At 47.6% G+C, this 24,432-nt stretch overlaps 1 protein-coding gene across 1 annotated transcript in view; it reads left to right on the forward strand.

Annotated features, from left to right (window-relative positions):
• Window positions 1–214: 214 nt before the first annotated feature.
• LOC144329063 (uncharacterized) overlaps window positions 215–24,432 on the forward strand; it is a 31,617-nt gene continuing 7,399 nt past the window's right edge. The window contains 1 exon segment of the mRNA XM_077935580.1: window positions 215–4,027. Within this exon segment, the coding sequence (XP_077791706.1) occupies window positions 2,647–4,027 (1,381 nt within the window). The 5' untranslated portion in view covers window positions 215–2,646.

Below are 24,432 nucleotides of genomic sequence, written 5' to 3' on the forward strand. Positions count from 1 at the left end.
CTTGACAGACTCTGGGGTTGGTGCGCCCATCTCACTCTATAGGCCGGGGGCCAGCGCTGTCCGGAGACACTTCCGGGTCACGTGGCCAGCGTGACAAAGCTGCATCTGGCGAGCCAGAGCCGCACACGGAAACGCCGTTTACCTTCCCGCTAGAAGGCGGTCCCTATTTATCTACTTGCACCCGGGGGTGCTTTCGAACTGCTAGGTTGGCAGGCGCTGGGAGCGAACGACGGGAGCGCACCCCGCCGCGGGGATTCGAACCGCCGACCTTTCGATCGGCAAGCCCTAGGAGCTGAGGCTTTTACCCACAGCGCCACCCGCGTCCCTTCTGCATGTATACTCTCCTAGAATACCTGTATTTTCCTACATGTCCACCACATATGGTAGAATGTTCCTGAGTCTCTGCATCTCCAACAATTACTTGACACATTTTTATACATTTTTGAAAGTTTCCATGGTGTTAGATACCATCGATGTTGCATTTTTTGAAAGTTCTCTCTAATCGTGTAACAGTTTGTGAATTTCCAATTGATCTTCCATAAATGTTCCCATTGGGCCATGGTTATTGAATGGCCAAAATCCTGGGACCACCTCACCATTGCCACTGTTACCTCCTCCTCCTTGACTGTCCAGTCAAGGAGGAGTCGGTAAGTTTTGGAAAGAGTTTTTCTTTTAGAATTTACAAGATCAGATTCGAATCGGGAAATTTCTACTGAGAACCCCTTTTGTTTGTCAAATTTAAATCTTTCAAATAACTGATGGTATTGGAACCAGTCTGAAATGTGTTCTCTTATTTCCTCAAATTTTTTAAATTTTATTTGGTTATCTTCATTTTTTAGAAGTTTTATATGTTGGCCAGCTTTCCTGGGTATTTTTCCATTTTACTGCTATGGCTTCTACTGGGGAAGTCCACCACGGGACTTTAGGCTCCATCAGGTCTTTATATTTTTCCCATACAGCAAAGAGTGACTTTCTTGTTATATGGTTAGTAAAATTTTTATGAATTTTCGCTTTTCCATATATTAGGTAGGCGTGCCATCCCCAACGGTTGTCAAAACCTTTCAGGTCCAGGAGGTCCGGATCCTGCAACGTGCACCAATCTTTTAGCCAGGTGAAACAGGCTGCCTCGTAGTAAAGTTTTAGGTCGAGTAGGGAAAAGCCTCCTCTCTCTTTTATGTCTATTAAGATCAGGTGTTTAATCCTAGGTTAATTTCCCTTCCCACAGAAATTTAGAAATTTCTCTTTGCCATATCTTGAGACAACCTGCTTCACCCAGTATAGGAATCATTTGAAATAAAAATATTAATTTTGGAAGCACATTCATCTTTATAATGGAAATCCTACCCAGAAATGTTAATTTTAGTTTACTCCAGGTTACCAAGTTTTTTCTAATCTCTAGCCAAGTTTTGGTGTAATTATCCTGAAATAAGTTTATGTTCTTGGGGGTGATCCAAATACCCAAGTATTTCACTTTTGAAGAGATTTTCAGGCCCAATATTTTTTTCTAAGTCGTCCTTTTCTTCTGTGGATACATTTTTAACAAGCATTTTTGTTTTTGTTATATTCAGCTTAAAGCCTGCCACTTCTCCAAATTCTTTAATCAATTCCAGCACTCTTTTCAGACTTTCTTTAGGGTTTTCAGTCATAACAAGTAGATCGTCCGCGAAAGCTTTAATTTTATATGTTTTGTTTCCCAGAGTGATGCCTTTAACAAGCTGATCCCTTCTTATCTGATTGTTCAAGACTTCCATCACCAAGATAAATATCAGTGGTGACAGTGGGCAGCCCTGTCTGGTTCCCTTGTTTATTTTGCACTCCTCAGTAATTCTTCCATTGATGATCAATTTTGCATATTGTTCCGAATAGATGGCATTTATTCCTTTACAAATATTTTCTCCCAGTCCGATTTCTTCCATTAATTTTTTCATAAACTTCCAGGACACGTTATCAAAAGCTTTTTCAGCGTCTACCAACATAATAGCTGCTGGTTTATCAATTTTAATATCCAAATATTCTAATACATTAATCACACATCTAATATTGGATTGCATAAATCGTTCGGGAAGAAATCCGGTTTGATCTTTATGAATTATCTCTTTAAGCACCATTTTTAATCTATTTGCAAGAATGTCTGCAAATATCTTGTAATCGTTATTTAGCAGTGCAATGGGTCTGTAATTGGCCATGTTTGAGGCATCTGTTCCCTGTTTATGGATAAGAGTAATAAAGCTCTCCTTCCAAGTTTTCGGAAGTTTTCCATTTGCCAGAATATTATTCATTAGGTCTTTCATGGGAAGAAATAATGCTTGTTCTAACTTTTTATAATAATAATAAGAATAATAAGAATAATAAGAATAATAAGAATAATAAGAATAGAGGATTATAAAAGGTTGCTGATGAATTACTATCATTAGACATGGGTAGGACATGGGAGAATGTAGGAGATGTTGAAATAGGAGAAGGTGCTAATGGCGGTTGATGTGTCCTTTTTTTCCTGTGTTCTCTTTCTTGAAACCCAAACAGGATTTCCTTTCTGCCCACTCTGAAAACGGTGATGGAGAAGACAGAATTGCAGGGGACAGGACACCTTTCGTTTCATTAGGAATAGCCATTAAAATGTGTGAAATGTGGAATATGCTTCACTGAATGAGCACACATAGTTCACATCAACAAACACAAAAAGGAAAGAACCCATTTAAAGGTATGGAGTGCGGAAAGAGCTTCTCTTTCAATGCAAAACTTAGAACACACCAGAGGACTCACACAGAGAGAAAATCTTTTAAGTGCAGGGAGTGTGGGAAGAATTTCAGTCAGAGTGGAAACCTTAAATTGCACAAAGGGACTCACACAGGGGGAAAACCATATAAATGCATTGAGTGTGGAAAGAGCTTCAGTGATAATGGAAATCTTAGACGACATCAACGGACTCACACAGGAGAGAAACCATTTAAATGCATGGAGTGTGGAAAGAGCTTCAGTCAGAGTGGAGACCTTAGATCACATCAACGGACTCACACAGGGGAGAAACCATTTAAATGCATGGAGTGTGGAAAAGACTTTAGTACGAGTTCACAACTTAGATCACATCAACGGACTCACACAGGGGAGAAACCATTTAAATGTATGGAGTGTGCAAAGAGTTTTAGTGATCGTGGAAGCCTTAGGAAACATCAACGGACTCACACAGGGGAGAAACCATTTGAATGCTTGGAGTGTGGAAAGGACTTCAGTCAGAGTGCACACCTTAGAAATCATCAACGGACTCACACAGGGGAGAAACCATATAAATGTATCGAGTGTGGAAAGAGTTTTAGTGATCGTGGAAGCCTTAGATCACATCAACAAATTCACAGAGGGGAGAAACCATTTGAATGCATGGAGTGTGGAAAGGACTTCAGTCAGAGTGCACACCTTAGAAATCATCAACGGACTCACACAGGGGAGAAACCATATAAATGTTTCGAGTGTGGAAAGAGTTTCCTTTTTAATACAAGCCTTAAATCACATCAATGGACTCACACAGGCGAGAAACCATTTACATGTCTGGAGTGTGGAAAGAGATTCCGTCAGAGTACACACCATAGAAGACATCAACAGACACACACAGGGGAGAAACCATTTAAATGTATTGAGTGTGGAAAGAGTTTTCGTTGTAATACAAGCCTTAGATCACATCAACAGACTCATACAGGGGAGAAACCCTATGAATGTATGGAGTGTGGAAAGAGCTTCACTCAGAGTGCAAAACTTAGATCACATCAACGGACTCACACAGGGGAGAAACCATTTAAATGCATGGAGTGTGGAAAGGACGTCAGTCAGAGTGGAACACTTAAAAAACATCAACAGACTCACACAGGGGAGAAACCATTTAAATGTATCGAGTGTGGAAAGAGCTTCATTCAGAATGGAGACCTTAGAAGACATCAACGGACTCATACAGGAGAGAAACCATTTAAATGCATGGAGTGTGGAAAGAGCTTCAGTTATAGTGGAAACCTGAGAATACATCAACAGACTCACATAGGTAAGAAACTATTTAAATGTATGTAGTGCGGAAAGACCTTTGGTGATAATGGGAAGCTTAGAACACATCAACGGACACACACACAGGAGAAACCACTTCAATGTATGGAGTGTGAAAAGAGTTTTAGTAATAGTGGATGTCTTAGGAAACATCAACAGACTCACACAGGGGAGAAACCATTTTAATGTATGGAGTACAGTAAATACTTCACTCAGAGTGGAAATCTTAGAAAACATCAGCAGATACACAGGGGAGAAACCATTTAATGGTATGGACTGTGGAAGGAGCTTCAGTCAGAGTGGAACCCTTGATTTATGTCAACAAACTCACACAAAAGACAAACCGTAGAAATATCAGGAAAGTAGATAGAGGTTCACTCTTAGTGGAAGTTCAAAATCAACAGACTCATGGACAGGAAGAACTTTAAGAGTTGAAACCCTTCAAACCATCAACAAACTCAGAGGGGAGAAGCAGTTTAAATGAAAAGACTGCAAAAAGTGCTTTATTTATAATAGAGTGATCAAGGAACATCTAGGGACTCTCACATGGGAGAACCCATTTAGATGTATGGAGTGTGGGACGTCTTCCTCTCAGAGTCCACTCTGAGCAATGAACTCAGCAGGAAATCATTCCTAAAAGCATGAGGTATATGTGAAGTTCTGGTGTTTATATGTAAAACTGTATAATAATGAAAGAAGGAAGGCAACATCTCACAAAATGGTGAGTATAATTTTAGATGAAAGCACCTTTGGTTTTTGCACCAAACTCTGTCATTCTGCCACTGCATGATCTCCCAGCACTGCTTCTTCACCAGAACTTCATCACTGCCTCCTGCGCGTTCTGAAGAAAACTTGAAATACTTGGAATGGGAGATTTCCCCCAAGCCTAATTTCAAGAGGGGAAAAGAGGAGCTGCAGGTACCAGGGAAGTCTCCTGGGGGGTTCATCTTCACTCATGAACCTCATGGGGCAACCCCAGAGCTCCTCCTCATTCTGGGGTTTCAGGAAGATAGTACTTTTCCATAGTCCCAGAATTTTTGATCCAGTCATGTACTCAGGAGTTTTCCCACCAGAGTACCACAGTGCTGTAGCTGCTGCTGTTGTCATGGACTGGCTGGTGAGGGGGTGGGAGGCACCAGTTGGGGGACCCACAAGGGAAGAAGGCTCAGAGCCTGGGGACTGGTGGGGGGATGAGCCGAAAGAGGGAGAAAGGGGAGCAGACCGGAAGGGGAGATGTTGCAAGCTGAGGAGGAAACAGGGTTTGGTGAACTGGAAGAGTCTGTGGCAGAGAGCAGTTCAGGCTCAGAGGGAGGAGAGGAGGGGGCCAGGAGACCCAGAGGAGGCCGGCTGCTGAAGCATCCATAGAGATTCCCCCTCCTGCTGCGACCAGCTCCCCTCTCCCCTGGTCTAGAGCACACAGGGAAATCCAGTTCAGACCCCATGAGCCTGCACATATGTCAGGGGTTCAGGAGCAGAGGTGAGGGCAAGGGAGGAAACAGAGAGCGAGGGGGAGGAGTCCGAAGAAAAGATGAGTGATGACGACGACCCGAGATCTCTGAGTCTTTCCAGTGAATCAGAAGATTCACAGAAAGGAGCGCCAGTGACCAGAGCAAGGGGGGAGCTTAGGGGGACACCCCAGGAAGAAGGGACCAGAGGGGGTTCAGAGAGCAGCAGTTGGAAATCGGGGCCAGCGTCCCCAACAGAGCGCAGTGGAGAGGAAGGGCGCCAGGTATCGAGATCCGGCGGCTCGCCGCAGGGGGGAGGGTATGAGTCAGGAGTGGCCACACCTCCATCGGGGAGCGAAGAAACGGTCAAGCGGAAAGTGGAAGGTTGGGCGCGCGCGCCAAGTTCAAATGCACAGGAAGGCGGCGCAGTAAGCAGCCCGGAAAGGGAGCCAGGTCCTAAAGCCAGACGCAAGGAGACAGAAGGGTCCGGGGGGTCAGCGTCAGAAGAGTCCAGGAAGGAAGAGACCACGGGGGGCAGAGGGACCCAGAGAAGAACGGTCAGGCGGAAAAGGTGGAGTAAGGCGAGGGTATTAAGTTGGTGTACAGGAGGCGGAGACTCAGACGGAGCTTCGCCGGTCTAGCTTATAAGACGTAGAGCTGCACGCGGCAGCTTGGAAATGGAAACTGTAACTCAATAAAGACTTTTATAAAGTGAACGCTGGCTAGCGTGATCCTCTGTGAGCTAGGATCTGGAAGCAGCTCTGACAACATGATATTAACAGGTGTTTGGTTTTTTGTCCCAACATGCATCCGTTTAATCTTATTGATAATGAACTGTATTTTCTGCCCATTCACCCCGTATGGAGAAGTCCCTTTGGAGCTCCTTGCAATCTCTCTTTGCTTGAACAACCCTGGACAATTTGCTGCCATCAGCAAACTGCCCCCTCCCTGCTCCCTCCTAAGTCTAGATCATTTATGAACAAGTTGAAAAGCCACAGGTCCCAATACTGATCTTGAGGGGACTCTGCTTTCTGCTCCTCTCCATTCAGAGAACTGTCCGTTTACTCTCTTGGTGTTTCAGAAGGAGGGCTGCCTTCCTGGTGGTCGGATGGCGATGAGCAGAAAGAGGGAGAAAAGGGAGCAGACCGGAAGGGGAGATGTTGCAAGCTGACGCTGAAACAGGGTTTGGTGAGCCAGAAGAGTCTGGGGCAGAGAGCAGTTCAGGCTTGGAGGGAGGAGAGGAGGGGGGCAGGAGACCCAGAGGAGGCCGGATGCTGAAGCATCCAGGGAGACCCCCCCCTCCTGCTGCGACCAGCATATGCCTCTGAGTGTTGCAGTTATAACTCTTAGAATGTGGGGATCCCATTTTTCAACCAAAGCCAAAACCCGCTAGCCTTTTCCCAGGTCTTTCCTTACCTGACAGTCGTTCGTCTTCTCTACGAAGGATGCTACAAAGTCCTTCTCCCTCCCTTTATTTACCATGGGGTCCCAGCAACCTTTTCTGCCTCTAGGGAAAAGAGTCCCTTTCCATTGGACGCCTGGCAGCCCAGTGCCAAATCCGGCTGCTCCAGAGAGAACGGAAAGGAACTTTAAACGCCCTTGCGCTCTGACGCGCACCAGTCACTTCCTCCCGGATCTTGGTGCTGCCGGTGCAGCTGCATTTAGGAGAAAAAGAGAAATCGGAAACCGAGCCCAAGTCCCTTGCTATCCAAACTGGCCACTTGGACCAGCCTTGGGGCATCTTCCTTGGCAAAAAGTTTCAGATCTCAGGTTCCCCGACAGGGAATGAGAGTTTTGATTGGCATTCTCCCCTTGCAGTTCATTGCCTCTCTAATTGCAGAACCCCAATTCTCCTGTTCTCCCCTCCCCCTCCTATCTACCTCTTGCCAGGAAGGCTGGGAATGAAGACCGTCAGCAAAAGATACAGCAAAGGATGAGAATCTGGGTTGTGGGTGTTTCAGAGAATCCCGCCCACAATCTTCTCCATTCCTAGACTCACGTCCGCATGCGCTGCTCCTGGCCATCCCGGGGTCTTTGCTAGATTAATTTATGGCCGGCCTGGGGCTGAAAATAAACTTCCAAAAAACTAAATTACTGACAAAAGACCTCACAATGGAAGAAAAAAAAAAGAACTTCAAGAAAAAACAGGCCTGGAAATTTAAAATAAGGTTAAATACCTAGGGATCTGGATTTCAAATAAAAGTTTAAATGTATATGAGGATGATTCTAGTAAAGTATGGAAAGAATTTTAAAAAAAATATATATGGAAACCTAGACCAAACTCCATCTCTCACTCTGGGCAAGTGTCTTGGTTGTGAAAATGAATATCCTCCCCAAAATGATTTTCTTATTCCAAACAATACCCATTTTAGGAGAAATGAATTGTTTTAAGGAGTGGAAAAGGGAAATATCTAGATTTATATGGAGTGGAAAGAAACCAAGAATTAAACACCAGTCATTAACAGATCAAAAGGAGAGAGGAGGTTTTGCATTGCCAGATTTGCAATTCTACCATGCGGCGGCAGGATTGGTTTGGATAAAAGACTGAATTACACTAAAAGATACGGACCTATTAGACTTGGAAGGCCACGAGAATCGGTCTGGATGGCATGCTTCTTTAATGTATGGAAAAGTGAAGGTCCACAGGGGATTTTTGAGCCATGTGATAAGAAAATCGTGATATAAAATCTGGAATAAATGTAAAGGACTACTTGAGCCAAAAAACCCTTGTGGACATCACCAAGCGAAGCCATATACTCATGTTAGAATATTTACAACTAGCAAAACTGACAGGAAGAGTTAGAGGAGTACTGAACCAGAAAATACTTGGAGAAGGGAGAATAATTAAGGATTATAAAACAACATATTGTACCAACCACACCATATTAGCAGAACTTGAGCAATAGTTGTAAACACAACAAATACTAGATAGGTAGCCGTGTTGGTCTGCCATAGTCAAAATAAAAAAATTCCTTCCAGTAGCACCTTAAAGACCAACTAAGTTAGTTCTTGGTATGAGCTTTCGTGTGCATGCACATTTCTTCAGAAGAAGAAGTGTATCTGAAGAAGTGTGCATGCACACGAAAGCTCATACCAAGAACTAACTTAGTTGGTCTTTAAGGTGCTACTGGAAGGAATTTTTTTATTTTGACAACAAATACTGTTTGTGGAGTAGACCGGAACAATATTAAAGAATATAAAACTGGGGGGGGGGGACAACGACAGTATGAACAGTACAATGAGAATGAACGGAAGCCTCGTTTTGTCACAAGTCTTTTTTATTTAATTAGGAAGATTAAGTTTTTTTATGCACTTAAATCTGCTTTTTCTTCTTTGTTTTTCTGTATTTTCTTCTTTCCTTTTTTCTTCATTGTTTTTTCTTTAATTTTCTTTTTTTTGCAATATGAGATTCCAAATTCTTTGTATATGTGTGTAGTTTAAATCAATAAAGATTATTTTAAAAATAAATCATTTTGTGGCCGGCCTGATCAAGCGTTGCTTCCTCTGGTTAGCCCCGCTGGAACTCCAGTTCTTTCCAGACCCTGGGGTCACTAGAGGACTGGTGGCTCCTCCTGGCAAATGGCCTGGTGCGCGCTGGATCACCAGTCCTTCCTTGCCCCCCTTGAATCCTGGCAACCGAGGGTCCCATCTGGGGTGCCATCTGTTGTAAACAAAAGCTGCCCTTCTTCCCTTATGGGGGACACAAGAGCCCTTTACAGAGTCCCTTGTAGGTTCTCCATCGGTAGGAGAAAAGAACAGAGGCCAACCAGAGACTATTGAGAAGCAAAGCAGCTAGTAAGCCTGATCTTTATTGATCTGTTGCAACAGGGTGCTCCCCTGAGGAGGACCCCCAACCAAGGCGTGCCTGCCATTTTAAATTCCCTGCCCTGGAGCTCCAGACCACCCCTCCATACATCACAGAAGGGACATAACCCAAGACCACCTACTACAAACATCATATCTGCATCACAGAAAAGGTGGTCTACGACAGAAATTTGAATGTTGTTGTTTTTCCTGCCTGCCAGGTTATCTGATAATGCCTTATCTGATTCCCTTTCCTGGTAGTCTGGCCATTCCTTTGAGATGGTGATTTCCCAATTCCTGAGACAATGGGAAGGTTCCCTCACCCCCTCCCTCCTTGCAGAGAAAACATTTGGTCAGTTTGGGAGTCAAAATGGTTTCAGGACGGTCTTCCTGAGCTGCTCCAGACATGTGGTCGACATATCTATGTATGCGCTTGGTTGGTAAATTTATGAATATTTATTATATATACAAGACATTGTTACGGAAAATCTAGGTGCGAGGCTGCTCTGCCACCCAGCTCATCAGACTGAGTCCGTGGGTCCCTGCGGAACAAAAGGAGCGCAGCCAGAGACTGGAGCAAGTTGGAGAAGATCCACGTTTATTGCGCAACAGGTTCAAGGCAAGATTGAACCGCCAGGATGGGGTGACATGAACTTTTAAAACTTCCCACCATTACCCCAGATACAGTTAAAAAGCATCATCACTACATCATTGCTACATCACGATTACATCAGAACAGGGGAGGGTTCTACAGGATTAACATATGGAGGAGGGAGGGGGAAACATGCAGAGTTGGAACACGTATTGAAAGGCACGTTCTGAGTACCGGTGATAAGAGAACAATGGGGTCTTAGTCTGCACAGTCTGTCACCCGGCCGAGCCTGGAGGAAGGGCTAAACTGGGTGATTTGGCATCAATGAGGTCTTTCCTGGGTGTACGTGACCTCCCGCTTGAGGGATTATGGAAGGTACTGGGCAGTCTTGAAGTCCTGAGGAAATTGAGCAGTTTGGCATTGAAAGCAAGAGAATCGGTGGTACGGGTGATTTTCTATGAATTTTTATAATTTTTTAGCCCTTTGCAACAGTGGCAGCTCATTTGGGAAACGAATTGCTACATTGTATCAATTTTGATGGGCTTAGCAAGGATACGAGGTGTCAGTCCATTGTTCTCCCATCAGGGAGCTGTCAACAGCTTGTCAGAAGGTGAATGAGGCCTGCAGGAGCTGACACTGCAGACCAAATGCATTGTCTTGATTGGCTGGAGGCTGCGTTGGGTGCAGGCTGATTGGTCAGGAGGCTCCCGTAGGCAGATAGTCTGTTCATTCATAAAATAAGCTACTCGCTCCTCCGGTCTACCCAGGGAAAGGGAAAGGGCACTTTATTTTGGGGCTTGGGTTTCACGTGGTGCTTAGTGCAAAAGAGTGAGGGGGCTGAGGGGTCCTTGAAGGGCCGGGCGCCCTTGAGGTCATCGCCTCAAACCCTCTGAAGGCTTCTGGGAAGGGGGTTGACAAACATGCCCCCCTTCCGTATCAACCTTAATTTTTTTATTACAGGATTCATCCAGTCCAGCCTTTCGCATGATGAATTCTGCATCTACGTTAAATAAGCAGGGAGACAATATACAGCCTTGCCGTACTCCTTTCCCAATTTTGAACCAATCAGTTGTTCCATATCCAGTTCTAACTGTAGCTTCTTGTCCCACATAGAGATTTCTTGTCCCACATAGGGATAGACAGATGAGGTGATCAGGCACTCCCATTTCTTTAAGAACTTTCCATCGTTTGCTGTGGTCGACACAGTCAAAGGCTTTGGCATAGTCAATGAAGCAGAAGTAAATGTTTCCTAGCTTTCTCCGTAATCCAGCGCATGTTTGCAATTTGGTCTCTGCTTCCTCTGTCCCTTCGAAATCCAGCTTGCACTTCTGGGAGTTCTCGGTCCACATACTGCTTAAGCCTGCCTTGTAGCATTTTAAGCATAACCTTGCTTGCGTGTGAAATGAGTGCAATTGTACGGTAGTTGGAGCATTCTTTGGCACTGCCCTTCTTTGGGATTGGGATTCGTGTGTTGCAGGAAACACATGAACTCCTCTTTGTCCTCAGGAATATAATCATGGGGAGAGGAAAGGAGCAACCAGGCAGGTGACAAGAAGAAGAAGAGTTTGGATTTGATGTCCCGCTTTATCACTATCCGAAGGAGTCTCAAAGCGGCTAACATTCTCCTTTCCCTTCCTCCCCCACAACAAACACTCTGTGAAGTGAGTGGGGCTGAGAGACTTCAGAGAAGTGTGACTGGCCCAAGGTCACCCAGCAGCTGCATGTGGAGGAGCGAGGAAGCAAACCCGGTCCCCCAGATTATGAGACTACCGCTCTTAACCACTACACCCCACTGGCTCTCAACAAGACACTCAGGTTACCACCACAACTCCTCCCTCAACCCCTCCTCTTTGTGATGTGTCAATGATGTAGTCATGATGTAGTCTTGGGGGTGTAGCATGGGGGATTAGCAGCTAATAAAAGTCGGGGTCTTCTTTTGTTCGGGGCTTCCATCTTGTTCCACCTGGGGGCAGGTGGGAGTCCTGTGGCGACAGTCTTCAATCAAGACCTCCTGGCTGCTCTTTTGCTCTGCTATTTGTTAAGGAAAAATCTAGGTGTGAGGCTGCTCAGTCCCCCAGCTGGTCGGGCAGAGCCCACGGGTCCCTGCGGAATAAAGGGAGGAGTCCAGCCAACCAGAGCAAATAGCTGTAGACCAAAGTTTATTGCGCAATAGGTTCAAAAGCAAATTTGAACCCCGAGGTTGGGGTGACAAAGACTTTTAAAACTTTCCCACCACATCCCAGAATACAGTTCGAAGGGGAGGGGTTAACCTTCGCAAACATGTCCAGACAAGTCCTTGGTACAAGATTAGCATAAGCAGACATGGGAGGGAAGACTCAGGTATAAGATTAGCATAGACAAATATGTCTTAAGTACCCACCACCCAAAAGTACAATAGAACTTCCTTTGCATGTCTGGAGCCTGAGGCGAGTCAGGTGATGAGATTTGGCTTCCCTTGGCTAACAATGAGCCCAGCAATTGTCACCTCTGAGAACTTCCTGGAGTCCTTTTTCAAGGGGAAAATAGCTTTGGAATGGGGGGAACTGGGAAAGGAGATGATTTGATATTATTTTTAAAGCTAGGTGACTTCCCTGAGCTGTCAAGTTGGAAGGATATATTCAGGCATAATATTTGTAATATTTAACTTTAAAGATGTGCCCCCCCCCCGTAATTTCCGTAACATATTCCTGGCTGGTCTCCTTGTTTCTTGTCCAAGGGAGCCCTCAGATTTTGGAATCCGCTTCCAGCTACAATTGTATCGGCTGCTTTTCTGAGCCTCTTGAGAAGCGGAGAAGCGGGCCAGGGAAGGGTTAAGGGGTGCGGGAGGCGCCTGCATAGAGACCCCCCTGTCCCTCCCCGGCTCGTCTTGGGGGGCGCAGGGCGAGGGATGAGCCAAGGGGGCGTCTGGGTGAGGGGAGACCCCGGGATGGGAGGGGGGCCAGGGGCGGGGATAGGAGGGAGGGGAGCTACTTTGATGATGGACTACTTTGAACTGGCTGAAATGACTGGCAGAATCCGAGATTTGGGAGAAGAGACAATGTAAGAGGACTGGAAAAAATTTAAGGACTATTTGCAGAAACATTATAAATTGTATGAATGTTAAAAATATGCATGATTCGGAAATTATAGCTTCAGCAAACTGATTTAGTGAATTGGAAATTAAGTCATAAGAAAGACAAGGTGGAAACTTGAAACAATTTTATTATGTTTATTTTAAGGTACAAGTAATGGAAAAATAACATTTTGAACTTAGAAACATAATATTTGAAAGATACAGTAAGGTATGAAATAAGGTAACAAATTGCTGATGTTTTTATTGCAAAGAACGCTGGGTTCGGAGGATGTGGGGAAGTCCAGTTAGATTTACAAAAATCATTTGAAAAGTTGAATTTCTTTATTCTTTCTTTTTGATTTTTCTTTTTTTCTCTTCTGTATGTCTACAATGTTGAATATATATGTGAAAATCCAATAAAAATTTATTAAAAAAAAAAAAAGAGAAGCGGAGAAGCGGGCCAGGGAAGGGTTAAGGGGTGCGGGAGGCGCCTGCATAGAGACCCCCCTGTCCCTCCCCGGCTCGTCTTGGGGGGCGCAGGGCGAGGGGTGAGCCAAGGGGGCGTCTGGGTGAGGGGAGACCCCGGGATGGGAGGGGGGCCAGGGGCGGGGATAGGAGAGAGGGGAGCATCCCTGGGGCAAGGAAGGGCAGCATTGGTGGGGGGGGAGATAGGAAGACCAGTCTTTGGGGGGTCTCCATCGTGGCTAACCCCCCCTTCAAGGCGAGCAGAGAGGGATCCATGGAAAGTGGGGGTCCTGTCCCCCCACCCCTTCTTTCCTGCAAGCTCCATCCTCTTCCCACCCCATAAGCCCCTGCCCTGTCCAGACACAGCCATTCTGCCCAGTCCAACCATTGTTCCTCTGGAGAGGCGAGGAAATCCCGAGAGGAATGTTTGCAATTTGGTCTCTGGTTCCTCTGCCCCTTCGAAATCCAGCTTGCACTTCTGGGAGTTCTCGGTCCACATACTGCTCGTGTTGATACGGAAGGCGGGGCAGGTCTTCTTCACCTTCTTCTTAGCTACAATATATCCATTTATTTCCAATTGTCAATGTCAAAAGGGACTAAAATCTATAAAATTCATAGAAAATCAACGTGCCAATTTGCTCAATTTCTCTAGGACTCCATGACACCTCCCCTGTCCTCCATAATCCCTCAAGCAAGGTGTCAAGACCCTAATCCTGTCAAATCACTCTGCCAAGCCTTTCCTCCGGGCAATGCCAGGTGGCAGACCATGCATACATGGACCATTGTCTTCTCATCACCGGTACTCAGGAAGTGCTTATCTGCGCATATCTCCAGCTCTGCACATTCCCCCTCCCTCCTCCATATGTTAATCCTGTGTAACCCAACCTCTTCTTAATGTATTCATGATGTAACTGGGATGTATTTTGCACTGTATTCTGGGATATGGAGGGAAATTTCAAAAGTTCATGTCACCCCTTTCTCGGGGTTCAATCTCGCCTTGAACCTGTTGCGCAATAAACTTGGATCTTCTGCAGTTTTCTCCTGTATCTGGCTGAGCTCATTTTTCCTCCGCAGGGACCCGCGGACTTAATCTGACGAGCTGGGTGGCAGAGCAGCCTCGCACCCAGATTTTACCGTAACAGTGTGAAATGAGCGCAATTATGCGGTAGGTGGGGCATTCTTTGGCACTGCCCTTCTTTGGGATTCATGTGTTGCAGGAAACCCCCCCCCCCATCACTCAGTTTGTACAAACACAACACACACACACTCACAAACGACATAAGCGGCGCTTCTGTTATAAATTCATACAAAATCAGCCGTACATTGGATCTGCACCGTTCGACTTTTATTTTGCACCAGGAGGGAAAGACTATCAAAGGGGGGAGAGACTTGACACAAGGCAGCCAACCTGTCCGCAGTGAGCCCTACCCAGTTGGCATGCCAACCTTGTTGGTCCTAGACAGAAGATCATTCCACTCACAAAGGACCTGCATATGGAAGTGGATTCAGTATGGACTGAAACACAGGACAGCGACCAGCCCTTCCCTCTGGGGGAAGGAAACAGTGAACTCTTTGTCCTCAGGAATGTAATCCTGGGGAGGAGAAAGAAGGAACCGGACAGGTGACAAGACCCTCAGGTTACCACCATAACTCCTCCTCCTTCGGAGAAGTCACACTTCTCTGAGGTCTTTCAGCCCCACTCACCTCACAGAGTGTTTGTTGTGGGGGAGGAAGGGAAAGGAGAATGTTAGCCGCTTTGAGACTCCCTAGGGTAGTGATAAAGCGGGATACCAAATCCAAACTCTTCTTCTTCTTCTTGTCCCTGAACCCCTCCTCTTTGTGATGTCTCAATGGTGCAGACATGATGTAGTCATGATATAGTCTTGGGGGTGTAGCTTGGGGGATTAGCAGCTAATAAAAGTTGGGGTCTTCTTTTGTTGGGGGCTTCCATCTTGTTCCACCTGGGGGCAGGGGGGAGTCCTGTGGCGACAGTCTTCCATCAAGACCTACTGGCTGCTCTTTTGCTCTCCTCTTCCTGGCTGGTCTCCTTGTTTCTGGTCCAAGGGATCCCTCAGATTTTGGAATCCGCTTCTGGCTCCAATTGTATCGGCTGCTTTTCTGAGCCTCTTGGCTGTTGTGCAGGGACGGGGCCTGTGTCCACGGTCCTTGTCCTGGCCTGAGTCAGAGGCTGGGGTGGGGAGCTGGGATTTGGGGGGAGTCGTTTAGCTGCCCCCCATTCCTGGTTTGAACAGCACCAAGACCTAAAAAACGGAGGGATCTAAGCTCGTGGCTGGGGTGGGGGAGGGGAGGATGTTGCAATGCAAATCTTGTAGGAGGGACGGGACCCACTTTGCAGCCGGATCTCCGGGATCAGCTCCTCCCCCGCTCTGCTGATTCCAGAAGGAAGGGGGAGGGGAAAACATTCCTCTCCCCCCCTCAATTCTTTCCCTCCCCTCCCGGCACATCCTCCTCTCACCCCGCCCCACAACCACAGATCCCGCCCCCAAACATCCCACCCCTCCTTCCTCCTCCTCCAATCCGGCTTCTGTTCCAGGAATGGGGGGGGGGTGAGCCCCCCTCCCAACCTTTCTGCTTCTCCCGGAAGTGGAGCTTCCACTCCGGATTGCTGCTCTGCCCCAAAGCTGGGAGGGAGCGCTTTCTGAAAGGGGAGGGAGGAGGCAGGGGACCCCCCTCGTGGATGTTGCAGGAAAGGAGAATCGGGAGCGAGGAGAAAGAGGTAAAGGGGTCGCGGGGGGGGGGGGAGAGGGGAGAAGAGGACCCAGAGACCCCGCCAGCTCCCCAAAGCGCCTTCCGTGGGGCCTGGATCCCGGCACGCGTGCTGCGAAGGGGCGGAGATGGGGCGCCCACCCACGAGGACTCCCTGGCCCCGTTTCCCCCACGCAGGCATCCCTGGGGCGCGGAGAGAAGCGGGCTGGGAAAGGGTTAATGGGTGCGGGAGACGCCTGGATAGAGACCCCTCTGTCCCCTCCCCTGCTCCCGTTGGGGGGGGGCAATAGGGACGGAGAGATGGGGCGCCTGGCGAGGGGTGAGCCAAGGGGCCATCTGGGTGCAGAGGAAACTCCGGGATGGGAGGGGGAGGAGGGGGCACCCCCTGGGCAAGGAAGCTAAGAATAGGGGGGTGGGGAGGAGGAAGACCAGTCCTTGGGGGGGGGGACATCTCCATCGTGGCTTCCTTGGGGAATCTCCGGAGGGGCCGCCTAGGCTTCTCTCTCCCGCCCAGGAATCAACCCCCCCTTTCAAGACGACCAGAGAGGGATCCCTGGAAAGTGGGGGTCCTGTCCCCCCACCCCTTCCTTCCTGCAATCTCCATCCTCTTCCCACCCCATAAGTCCCTGCCCTGTCCAGACACAGCCATCCTGCCCAGTCCAACCATTGGTCCCCTGGAGAGGAGAGGAAATCCCGAGAGGAAGAGGGGAGGGGGGAGGCCTTCTCAGAAGCGGCTCTAGGTTTCCGCAATCCCATCCAGGAAGCAGCCAGAAACCTTTTCCTCTCTCTCAGGCTTCCATCTTTAATGTCTTTTCCGCTGAGGATGAGAATAATGTACACCTGTCATCAGAAACAGGGGTGCAGAGTCCATGGAATGGCTCTCAGGATTGATACAGAAGTTGCACCTCAAAAGCATTTCTGTTCCTCTCATTCTTTGTAGCCAATGTCAGAGTGACTGACAAGCTGAGATACAACCCATCATCATCCGATGACAGTGACTGCATGAATCTTCCCAGTCAAAGGACCCAATTTCATGATAGACAGTGCCTGGGGCTGGAGGCTCTACACACCGGGTTTGCCTGTGCAGGCCAAAGACTGCCAGTATTAGCACAGGTGAGGTGTGTGACCCCCCCCCCAAATTTACAGACTATATGTGAATGAGAGTTTGTGGGTGGGATTATAGTTTACGGCAACCCTGTGATTTTCTCCACCCATAACATTTCATAAGCAAATATTGCAGTACGAATTCCAAAATAACTACAAAAAATCACAAGATGATAATAATAGTACAGTGGTACCTCGGGTTAAGAACTGAATTCGTTCTACAGCTCCGTTCTTAATCTGAAAGTGTTCTTAACCTGAAGCACCACTTTAGCTAATGGGGCCTCCTGCTGCCACCGCGCCACCGGAACATGATTTCTGTCCTCATCCTGAAGCAAAGTAGTTAACAAAAGGTAGTATTTCTGAGTTATAAGAGTCTGTAACCTGAAGCGCCTGTAACCCGAGGCACCACTCTAGACGTTACAGTACATATAGGTAAAGGTAAAGGGACCCCTGACCATTAGGTCCAGTTGCGGCCAACTCTGGGGTTGCGGCGCTCATCTCGCTTTATTGGCCGAGGGAGCCGGTGTGCAGCTTCCGGGTCATGTGACCAGCATGACTAAGCTGCTTCTGGCGAACCAGAGCAGCGCACGGAAACGCCGTTTACCTTCCTGCCGGAGCCGTACCTATTTATCTACTTGCTCTTTGATCTGCTTTCGAACTGCTAGGTTGGCAGGAACAGGGACCGAGCAACGGGAGCTCACCCTGTCATTGCGGGGATTTGAACCGCCAACCTTCTGATCGGCAAGTCCTAGGCTGTGTCCCTACAGAACACCACCTGTGTCCCTACAGAACATATACAAGACTGTAAAACATCCAGAAATTAAAAACCTCCTGATACAGCTGTCTTCTAAATGACAGATGGTTGCCTACCTCCTTGCCCTCTGAAGGGAGGGCATTCCATGGGGCAGGAGGCCCTCTGCCTGGTTCCCTGAAACTTCACTTCTAACTGCAAGGGAACCAGCAGAAGACTCTCGGAGGTGGACCTCCCTGTCCAGACTGAGCAATGGGGATGAAGATGCTCCTTCAGGGCCGAGGCTGTTGAGGGCTTTAGGTTGCAGATCTTGCTCCTCCATAATGATCGATGTATAGTTAGCAGAGTAGGAGAAAACACTAAGAGGCAGGGAAAAAAATCAGCTGAGAAATTTATTACTGAAGAAAGATAAGCATGACAGGACCCAAAAATTAGCAAAAATGTAACTCGCAGTAAAACCCTGACTTAGCAAACCAAAACAGCACTCAAGTAAGAAACAGACAAGCAGAGTAGAGTAATAGCAGAATAGGAAGTGGGAGCAGGCACATTTCAATACTGTAATTCATATATAATTCAATGTCAGAGTAACCCTGGGACTAGATAACAAGCCTCCAGGTGGACGTGCCCCACCTGCCCTTCATTTTCCTCTTCATCACGGGCAGAGTCTGCCTTCTGGACTGTGGGATTCACGGTTGTTCTCCTCCACTCCATCCACCAGGGCTTGACTTCAGGTGCAGCAGAATTCCCCAGCCCCCCAAGGATTTGAGACCCATCAGCTTTCCTCACCTGGTTTAGCCGGCCGGTTGAAGCCGTTGCTTGAACCCATGTTGCATGCTGACAGCTTCTGGAAGCCACAGGTGAGAGCTGAGTGCAGGGTGGGGACCAAGGGTGGATAATTTACTGCAGAAGGTGCATGACAATGTCCCCCACTAAAGGAACTACTGCTCCCCAACACCCCATGACATCTCGATTCAGGTAGGTAGCCGTGTTGGTCTGACGCACTTGAAATAAAAAAATAAAAAAATAGCCCAGTAGGACCTTAGAGACCAAATAAGATTGTCCTGAGCATAAGCTTTCGTGTGCATGCACACTTCTTCAGATACACTGACACAGATGTCACCAGACCCATGTATGTCGTGGGAGGGTGGGGTGGGGTTTTTCTCAGAAGGGTACTCCTACTACCCTTCACTATATGAGGAAGTGTGCATGCACACGAAAGCTTATACCTAGAAGAAACTTAGTTGGTCCCTAAGGTGCTACTGGACTATTCTTTCTTACTTCAACTGTGTCAGACCAACACGGCTATCTACGATTAAGTACAGTTATGTCCTGCTTTTCAGTGTCACTTTAGGATAGTCAGAAGACGGGCTCGAGTTCAGGCAGCACATCATCATTATTAAGCACCATTGGGGTGGGTTCATGAAGATCTAGAGGTGGAAACGGGGGCAACCACTTGATTTGAAAGGCAGTCTTAGAGCAAAAATTCTTGCTAAATGTAGTTTTTATCACTCTCTTTATCTCTTCATAAATCATGTTCCAAAATCTTTGTATCTCTAGACAGGACCACCACATATGGTAGTATGTTCCTATCTGTTCCATACATCGCCAGCACTTGTTATTATTTGATTTATTTATTTTTGCAAGTTTTACAGGGGTCAGGTACCACCTATAGTAGATTTTCATAAGATTTTCCCTTATAAGGAAACAAGCCGTGAATTTTATATTTTTAGTCCATGATTCGTTCCAAATATTGGGTTTGATCGTATGTCCCAGGTCCCTCTCCCATTTTACTGTAATTTCTTGGATATCTTCCTCCTTTCTTTGCCAATTCAAAAGTACATATCCTTCTCCAGATAGGATATTTTTTTGTCAAATCTTTTGGTTCTTTTCTCCTTTTCAAGGGCGGCTTTTAATTGATAATACTCCAGCCAGGTTATTCCCTTCTGTTTCAATTCGTTTAGGCCCTTTATTTTCGGATCACTACTTGTTTCCTCTACTAAATCCTTATATGTTAGCCAATCGCTGTTCATATTGTTACGGTAAAGTCTGGGTGCGAGGCTGCTCAGCCACCCAGCTCGTCGGACTAAGTCCGCGGGTCCCTGCGGAGGAAAATGAGCTCAGCCGAAGACAGGAGCAACCTGCAGAAGATCCAAGTTTATTGCGCAACAGGTTCAAGGCGGTTTGATGTAAACAGCACTTCTTCTTTTCCTTGTTCCACATCAGAGAGACTTTGATACACAGGTCTGAGCTCATCTCTCTGCCTGAAACTGCTGTGTTAGCAGTACTGCCAGGCTGGACAGTGTGTTTGGGGGTCCTGGGCTGCCTAGACAACAAGACCCCCTTCTCAGCCTTGCTTATATGGTCCCAAGGAAAGCAGAGCAGTACGTTAGGCACCAGCTTGGCTGCAGGAGTGGCTGGAGGAGGTGTGCAGGACACCATCCAACCATCTTAGAGACTCCACTCTGGATTTGTGGAGGTTTTCCTCCATAGCCTTTTCTTCTCCTGAAGATAAGTCACGAGGCAGTGAAGGTTTAGGACCAGAGTTTTCCTTCTTGATGGGCTCCCTTCCCCGGTTGACGATCCCACCTGCCCTTCACTTTCCTCTGCAGAATGGGCAGAATCTGCCTTTTAGACTGTGGGATTCACTGTTCTTCTCCTCCTCTCCATCCACCAGGGCCTGCCATCACCGGCAGCAGAATTCCCCAACCCACCAAGGATTTGAGACCCGTCAACAATCCTCACCTGGTTTTGCCAGCCAGTTGAAGCCATTCCTGGGATCATGGCCCCTGACAGCTTCTGGAAGCCACAGGTGAGAGCTGAGTGCAGAGTGGGGACCAATGGTGGATAAATTACCCCATAAGGTGCATGACATGTCCCCCAGCAAAGGACCTACTGCTCCCCAACACCCCATGACATAATATAATTATGATATTTGAGACAGAACAGGAATAAATTCATGTCTCTGGAAATATCACAACTTCAGGCCATCAATAAATCAACACTACATATTCAAGGTTGAAGTTTTCACTAAGTACAGTTTTCCATTTGCCTTGAATATCCAGCTTTTTCAGTGTCATTTTAGGATAGTCAGAAGACAGGCACGAGATCAGGCAGCACATCATTATTATAAGGAACAATTGGGGTGGGTGTTTCCGTCTGGGATTCCCATTTGCCAGCTGCTTTCCTTCTGCTTCTCCTGCTCTCTCCATGCAATGCAAGGCATGAGGACAGAGGTCCATCTCCAAGAACAGGAGCTTCCCTGAGCACCCATTCAGCTGACCCCAAGCACCAAGCCTTGTCACTAGTTCTCTGACTGACCCAGACCACAGTCCCTGGAAAGGATGTAGACCTGGGTCTCACATAATGGTCCACATGGACCTCCTGAGGGCAGTGGGACTGTGCAGGTGATTCATGAAAATCTAGAGGTGGAAACAGGGCTGGATGAAGGATTATAATAATATAATCATAATAATTTATTATTTATACCCCGCCCATCTGACTGAGTTTCCCCAGCCACTCTGGGCAGCTCCCAATCAAATGTTTAAAACAGTACAGCATTAAATATTAAAAACCTCCCTTCAGATGTCTTTTAAAGATAAGATAGCTGCTTATTTCCTTCACATCTGAAGGGAGGGTGTTCCACAGGGCGGGCGCCACTACCGAGAAGGCCCTCTGTCTGGTTCCCTGTAACCTCATTTCTCACAATGAGGGAACCGCCAGAAGGCCCTCGGAGCTGGACCTCCGTGTCTTTATGATGCAGAGGATGGGGAATGTCCAAAGGAACGATGGACCAGAGAAAGAGAGGGCCTGTTCACGGACAGAGAGCAGCTGCCTTTCCTGTGAGGAAACAAGTGATTTGAAAAGGCTGTATTCCAAGATCATGCTGTGCTATTAATGATGTTTGAGGATTAGGAAAGGTTGCTGCTGCATTACTATCATTTGATGACATTGCTTTTTCATTTGCTGTGCGTAAGAGGAGTGGGGTGGTGTTTAGTTGGGTGCGGAAATTTATTTAATTTAATTATGGTGTGTTTGTAACATTCTCTTTTTTGTTTTTGTTTTATTGTTTTGTTAGTTTGTTTTTTGTATAGGTTTTAATTTGATTTTGAGGGGAGGGGTCAGGGCTGCCTGGGAGTGGGTCCCAACAAACAAAATGGCTGGGGCAGGTTCCACGGGGGGGATGTACTGGGACAACCAACCTCAGTGATCACGGGTAGGAGGAGGAGCTACGCTAAGACCAGACCACGTCATTACCGAGGAAGCGGGCTTAGTCATTGTTTGAGGACTATCCCTGCCTCCAGGTCTGGTCTTGACCAGACAGGATACTGGAATCAGCAAAGGGATACCCACACAACCTGAAGGTGCTGCTGTGCAATGCCAGGTCAATGATCCATAAAACCATTGTGATCCATGACTTGATCGTGGATGGAGGACTTGACCTGGCATGTGTAACAGAGGCTTGGTTGGATGAAGCAGATGGGCCTGTCCTTGCCGCTGCTTGTCCGCCAGGTTTCTCTTACACACAGCAACCCAGGTCATGTGGGCGGGGAGGGGGGGTTGCAGTGATTTTTAGGAAGTCATTAGTTTGCACCAGGCGTCCTATTGGGAAGACCCAGTTTTCTGAGTGCATGTTCTGGAAGTTGGGCAATAGGGGCAGTACAGGATTCCTTTTGGTGTACCAACCCCCCCCCCCCCTGCTTCACCAAGGATTCCCTGCCCGAGCTGCTTCAGGTCATGGCGGATGTTCTCCTGGAGACACCTAGTTTGGTTGTCCTAGGGGATTTTAACATCCATGCCGAGACGACCTTACAAGGGGCCGCTCGGGACTTTGTGGAAAGCATGGCCTCCATGCGGCTGTCCTTGAATAAGTCTGGCCCAACCCATAGCCGCGGACATGCCTTGGACCTGGTGCTTACCTCTATGGATGTTTGTGATCTGACACTAAGTAAAAGCAATACAAAAGAAGTGCCATGGTCAGATCACTTCCTGGTGCAACTGGACTTCTCCGCGATCCTTCCCCTCTGCAGGGAGGTGGGACCGATTTGGCTAGAGCACCGGTGGCGGATGACCCATTCTGAAGCTCACCGGACACGGGTTAGAGCCGAATGTTGAGCCTACCAAGTTGCGGTAGTGACGGCGAAAACTACTTTCTTCACCGCCTCTATTGCATCTGCAGAAAACAGCAGCAGGAGACTTTTTCAGGTGGTTCGCAATTTAGCAGAACCACCTGCTCCATCAGGGCTCAGTGCAGCCCACATGATCTCCTGCAATGATTTTGCAAAGTTTTTTTCAGATAAAGTCGCTCAGATTCACTCAGGTCACTCAAGTCGCTCAGGTAGACTCCACCGTGGCATCAGGGCCGGGGCGGGAGAGTGCTAGAGTCTGTCTAGTCAAGTTGTGTGGGATCAATTCCAACCTGTTACCCCCAATGATGTGGACAGACTGCTTGGACGAGTGAAACCAACCACTTGTCTCCTGGATCCTTGCCCATCCTGGCTTATAAAAGCTAGCCGGGAAGGGCTGGGCAATGGGCTTCATGGGGTGCTGAATGCTTCCCTCCGTGAGGGAGCCTTTCCAGACCCGCTGAAAGAGGCAGTTCTTAAACCGCTTCTTAAAAAACCATTTTTAGATGCGGCCACGATGCCCAACTATCGCTGAGTCTCAAATATTCCATTCTTGGGCAAGGTGATTGAGCGAGTAGTTGCTGAACAACTCCAGGCACGCCTGGAAGAAGCGGACCATTTGGATCCCTTCCAGTTGGGATTCAGGCCTCATCATGGGACTGAAACTGCCTTGGTCGCACTGGTTGATGATCTCTGGTGGGCTAGGGACAAAGGTTTCCTAGTTCTGCTGGATCTGTCAGCGGCCTTTGATACCATTGAGCATAACATCCTTCTGGACCGTCTTGAGGGGCTGGGAGCTGGGGGCACTGTCATACAGTGGTTCCGCTCCTTCCTCCTGGTCCGTGTTCAGAAAGTGGTGGTGGGGGATGAGTGTTCAGACCACTGGGCTCTCACTTGTGGGGTGCCTCAGGATTCTGTACTCTCCCCCATGCTTTTCAACATCTACATGAAGTCGCTGGGAGAGATCATCAGGGGGTTTGGGCTGGGTGTTCATCCATATGCGGGTGATACCCAGCTCTACCTCTCTTTCAAATCAGAACCAGTGAAGGCAGTGAAGGTCCTGTGTGAGTGTCTGGTGGCGGTTGGAGGATGGATGGTGGCTAACAGATTGAGGTTGAATCCTAACAAGATAGAAGTACTGCTTTTGGGGGACAGGAGGCGGGCAGGTGTGGAGGATTTCCTGGTCCTGAATGGGGTAACTGTGCCCCTGAAGGACCAGGTGTGCAGCCTGGGAGTCATTTTGGACTCACAGCTGTCCATGGAGGCGCAGGTCAATTCTGTGTCCAGGACAGCTGTCTACCAGCTCTATCTGGTACGCAGGCTGAGAGCCTATCTGCCTGTGG

The sequence above is a fragment of the Podarcis muralis genome, chromosome 10 (assembly GCF_964188315.1).
Source record: "Podarcis muralis chromosome 10, rPodMur119.hap1.1, whole genome shotgun sequence".
Taxonomy (NCBI): domain Eukaryota; kingdom Metazoa; phylum Chordata; class Lepidosauria; order Squamata; family Lacertidae; genus Podarcis; species Podarcis muralis.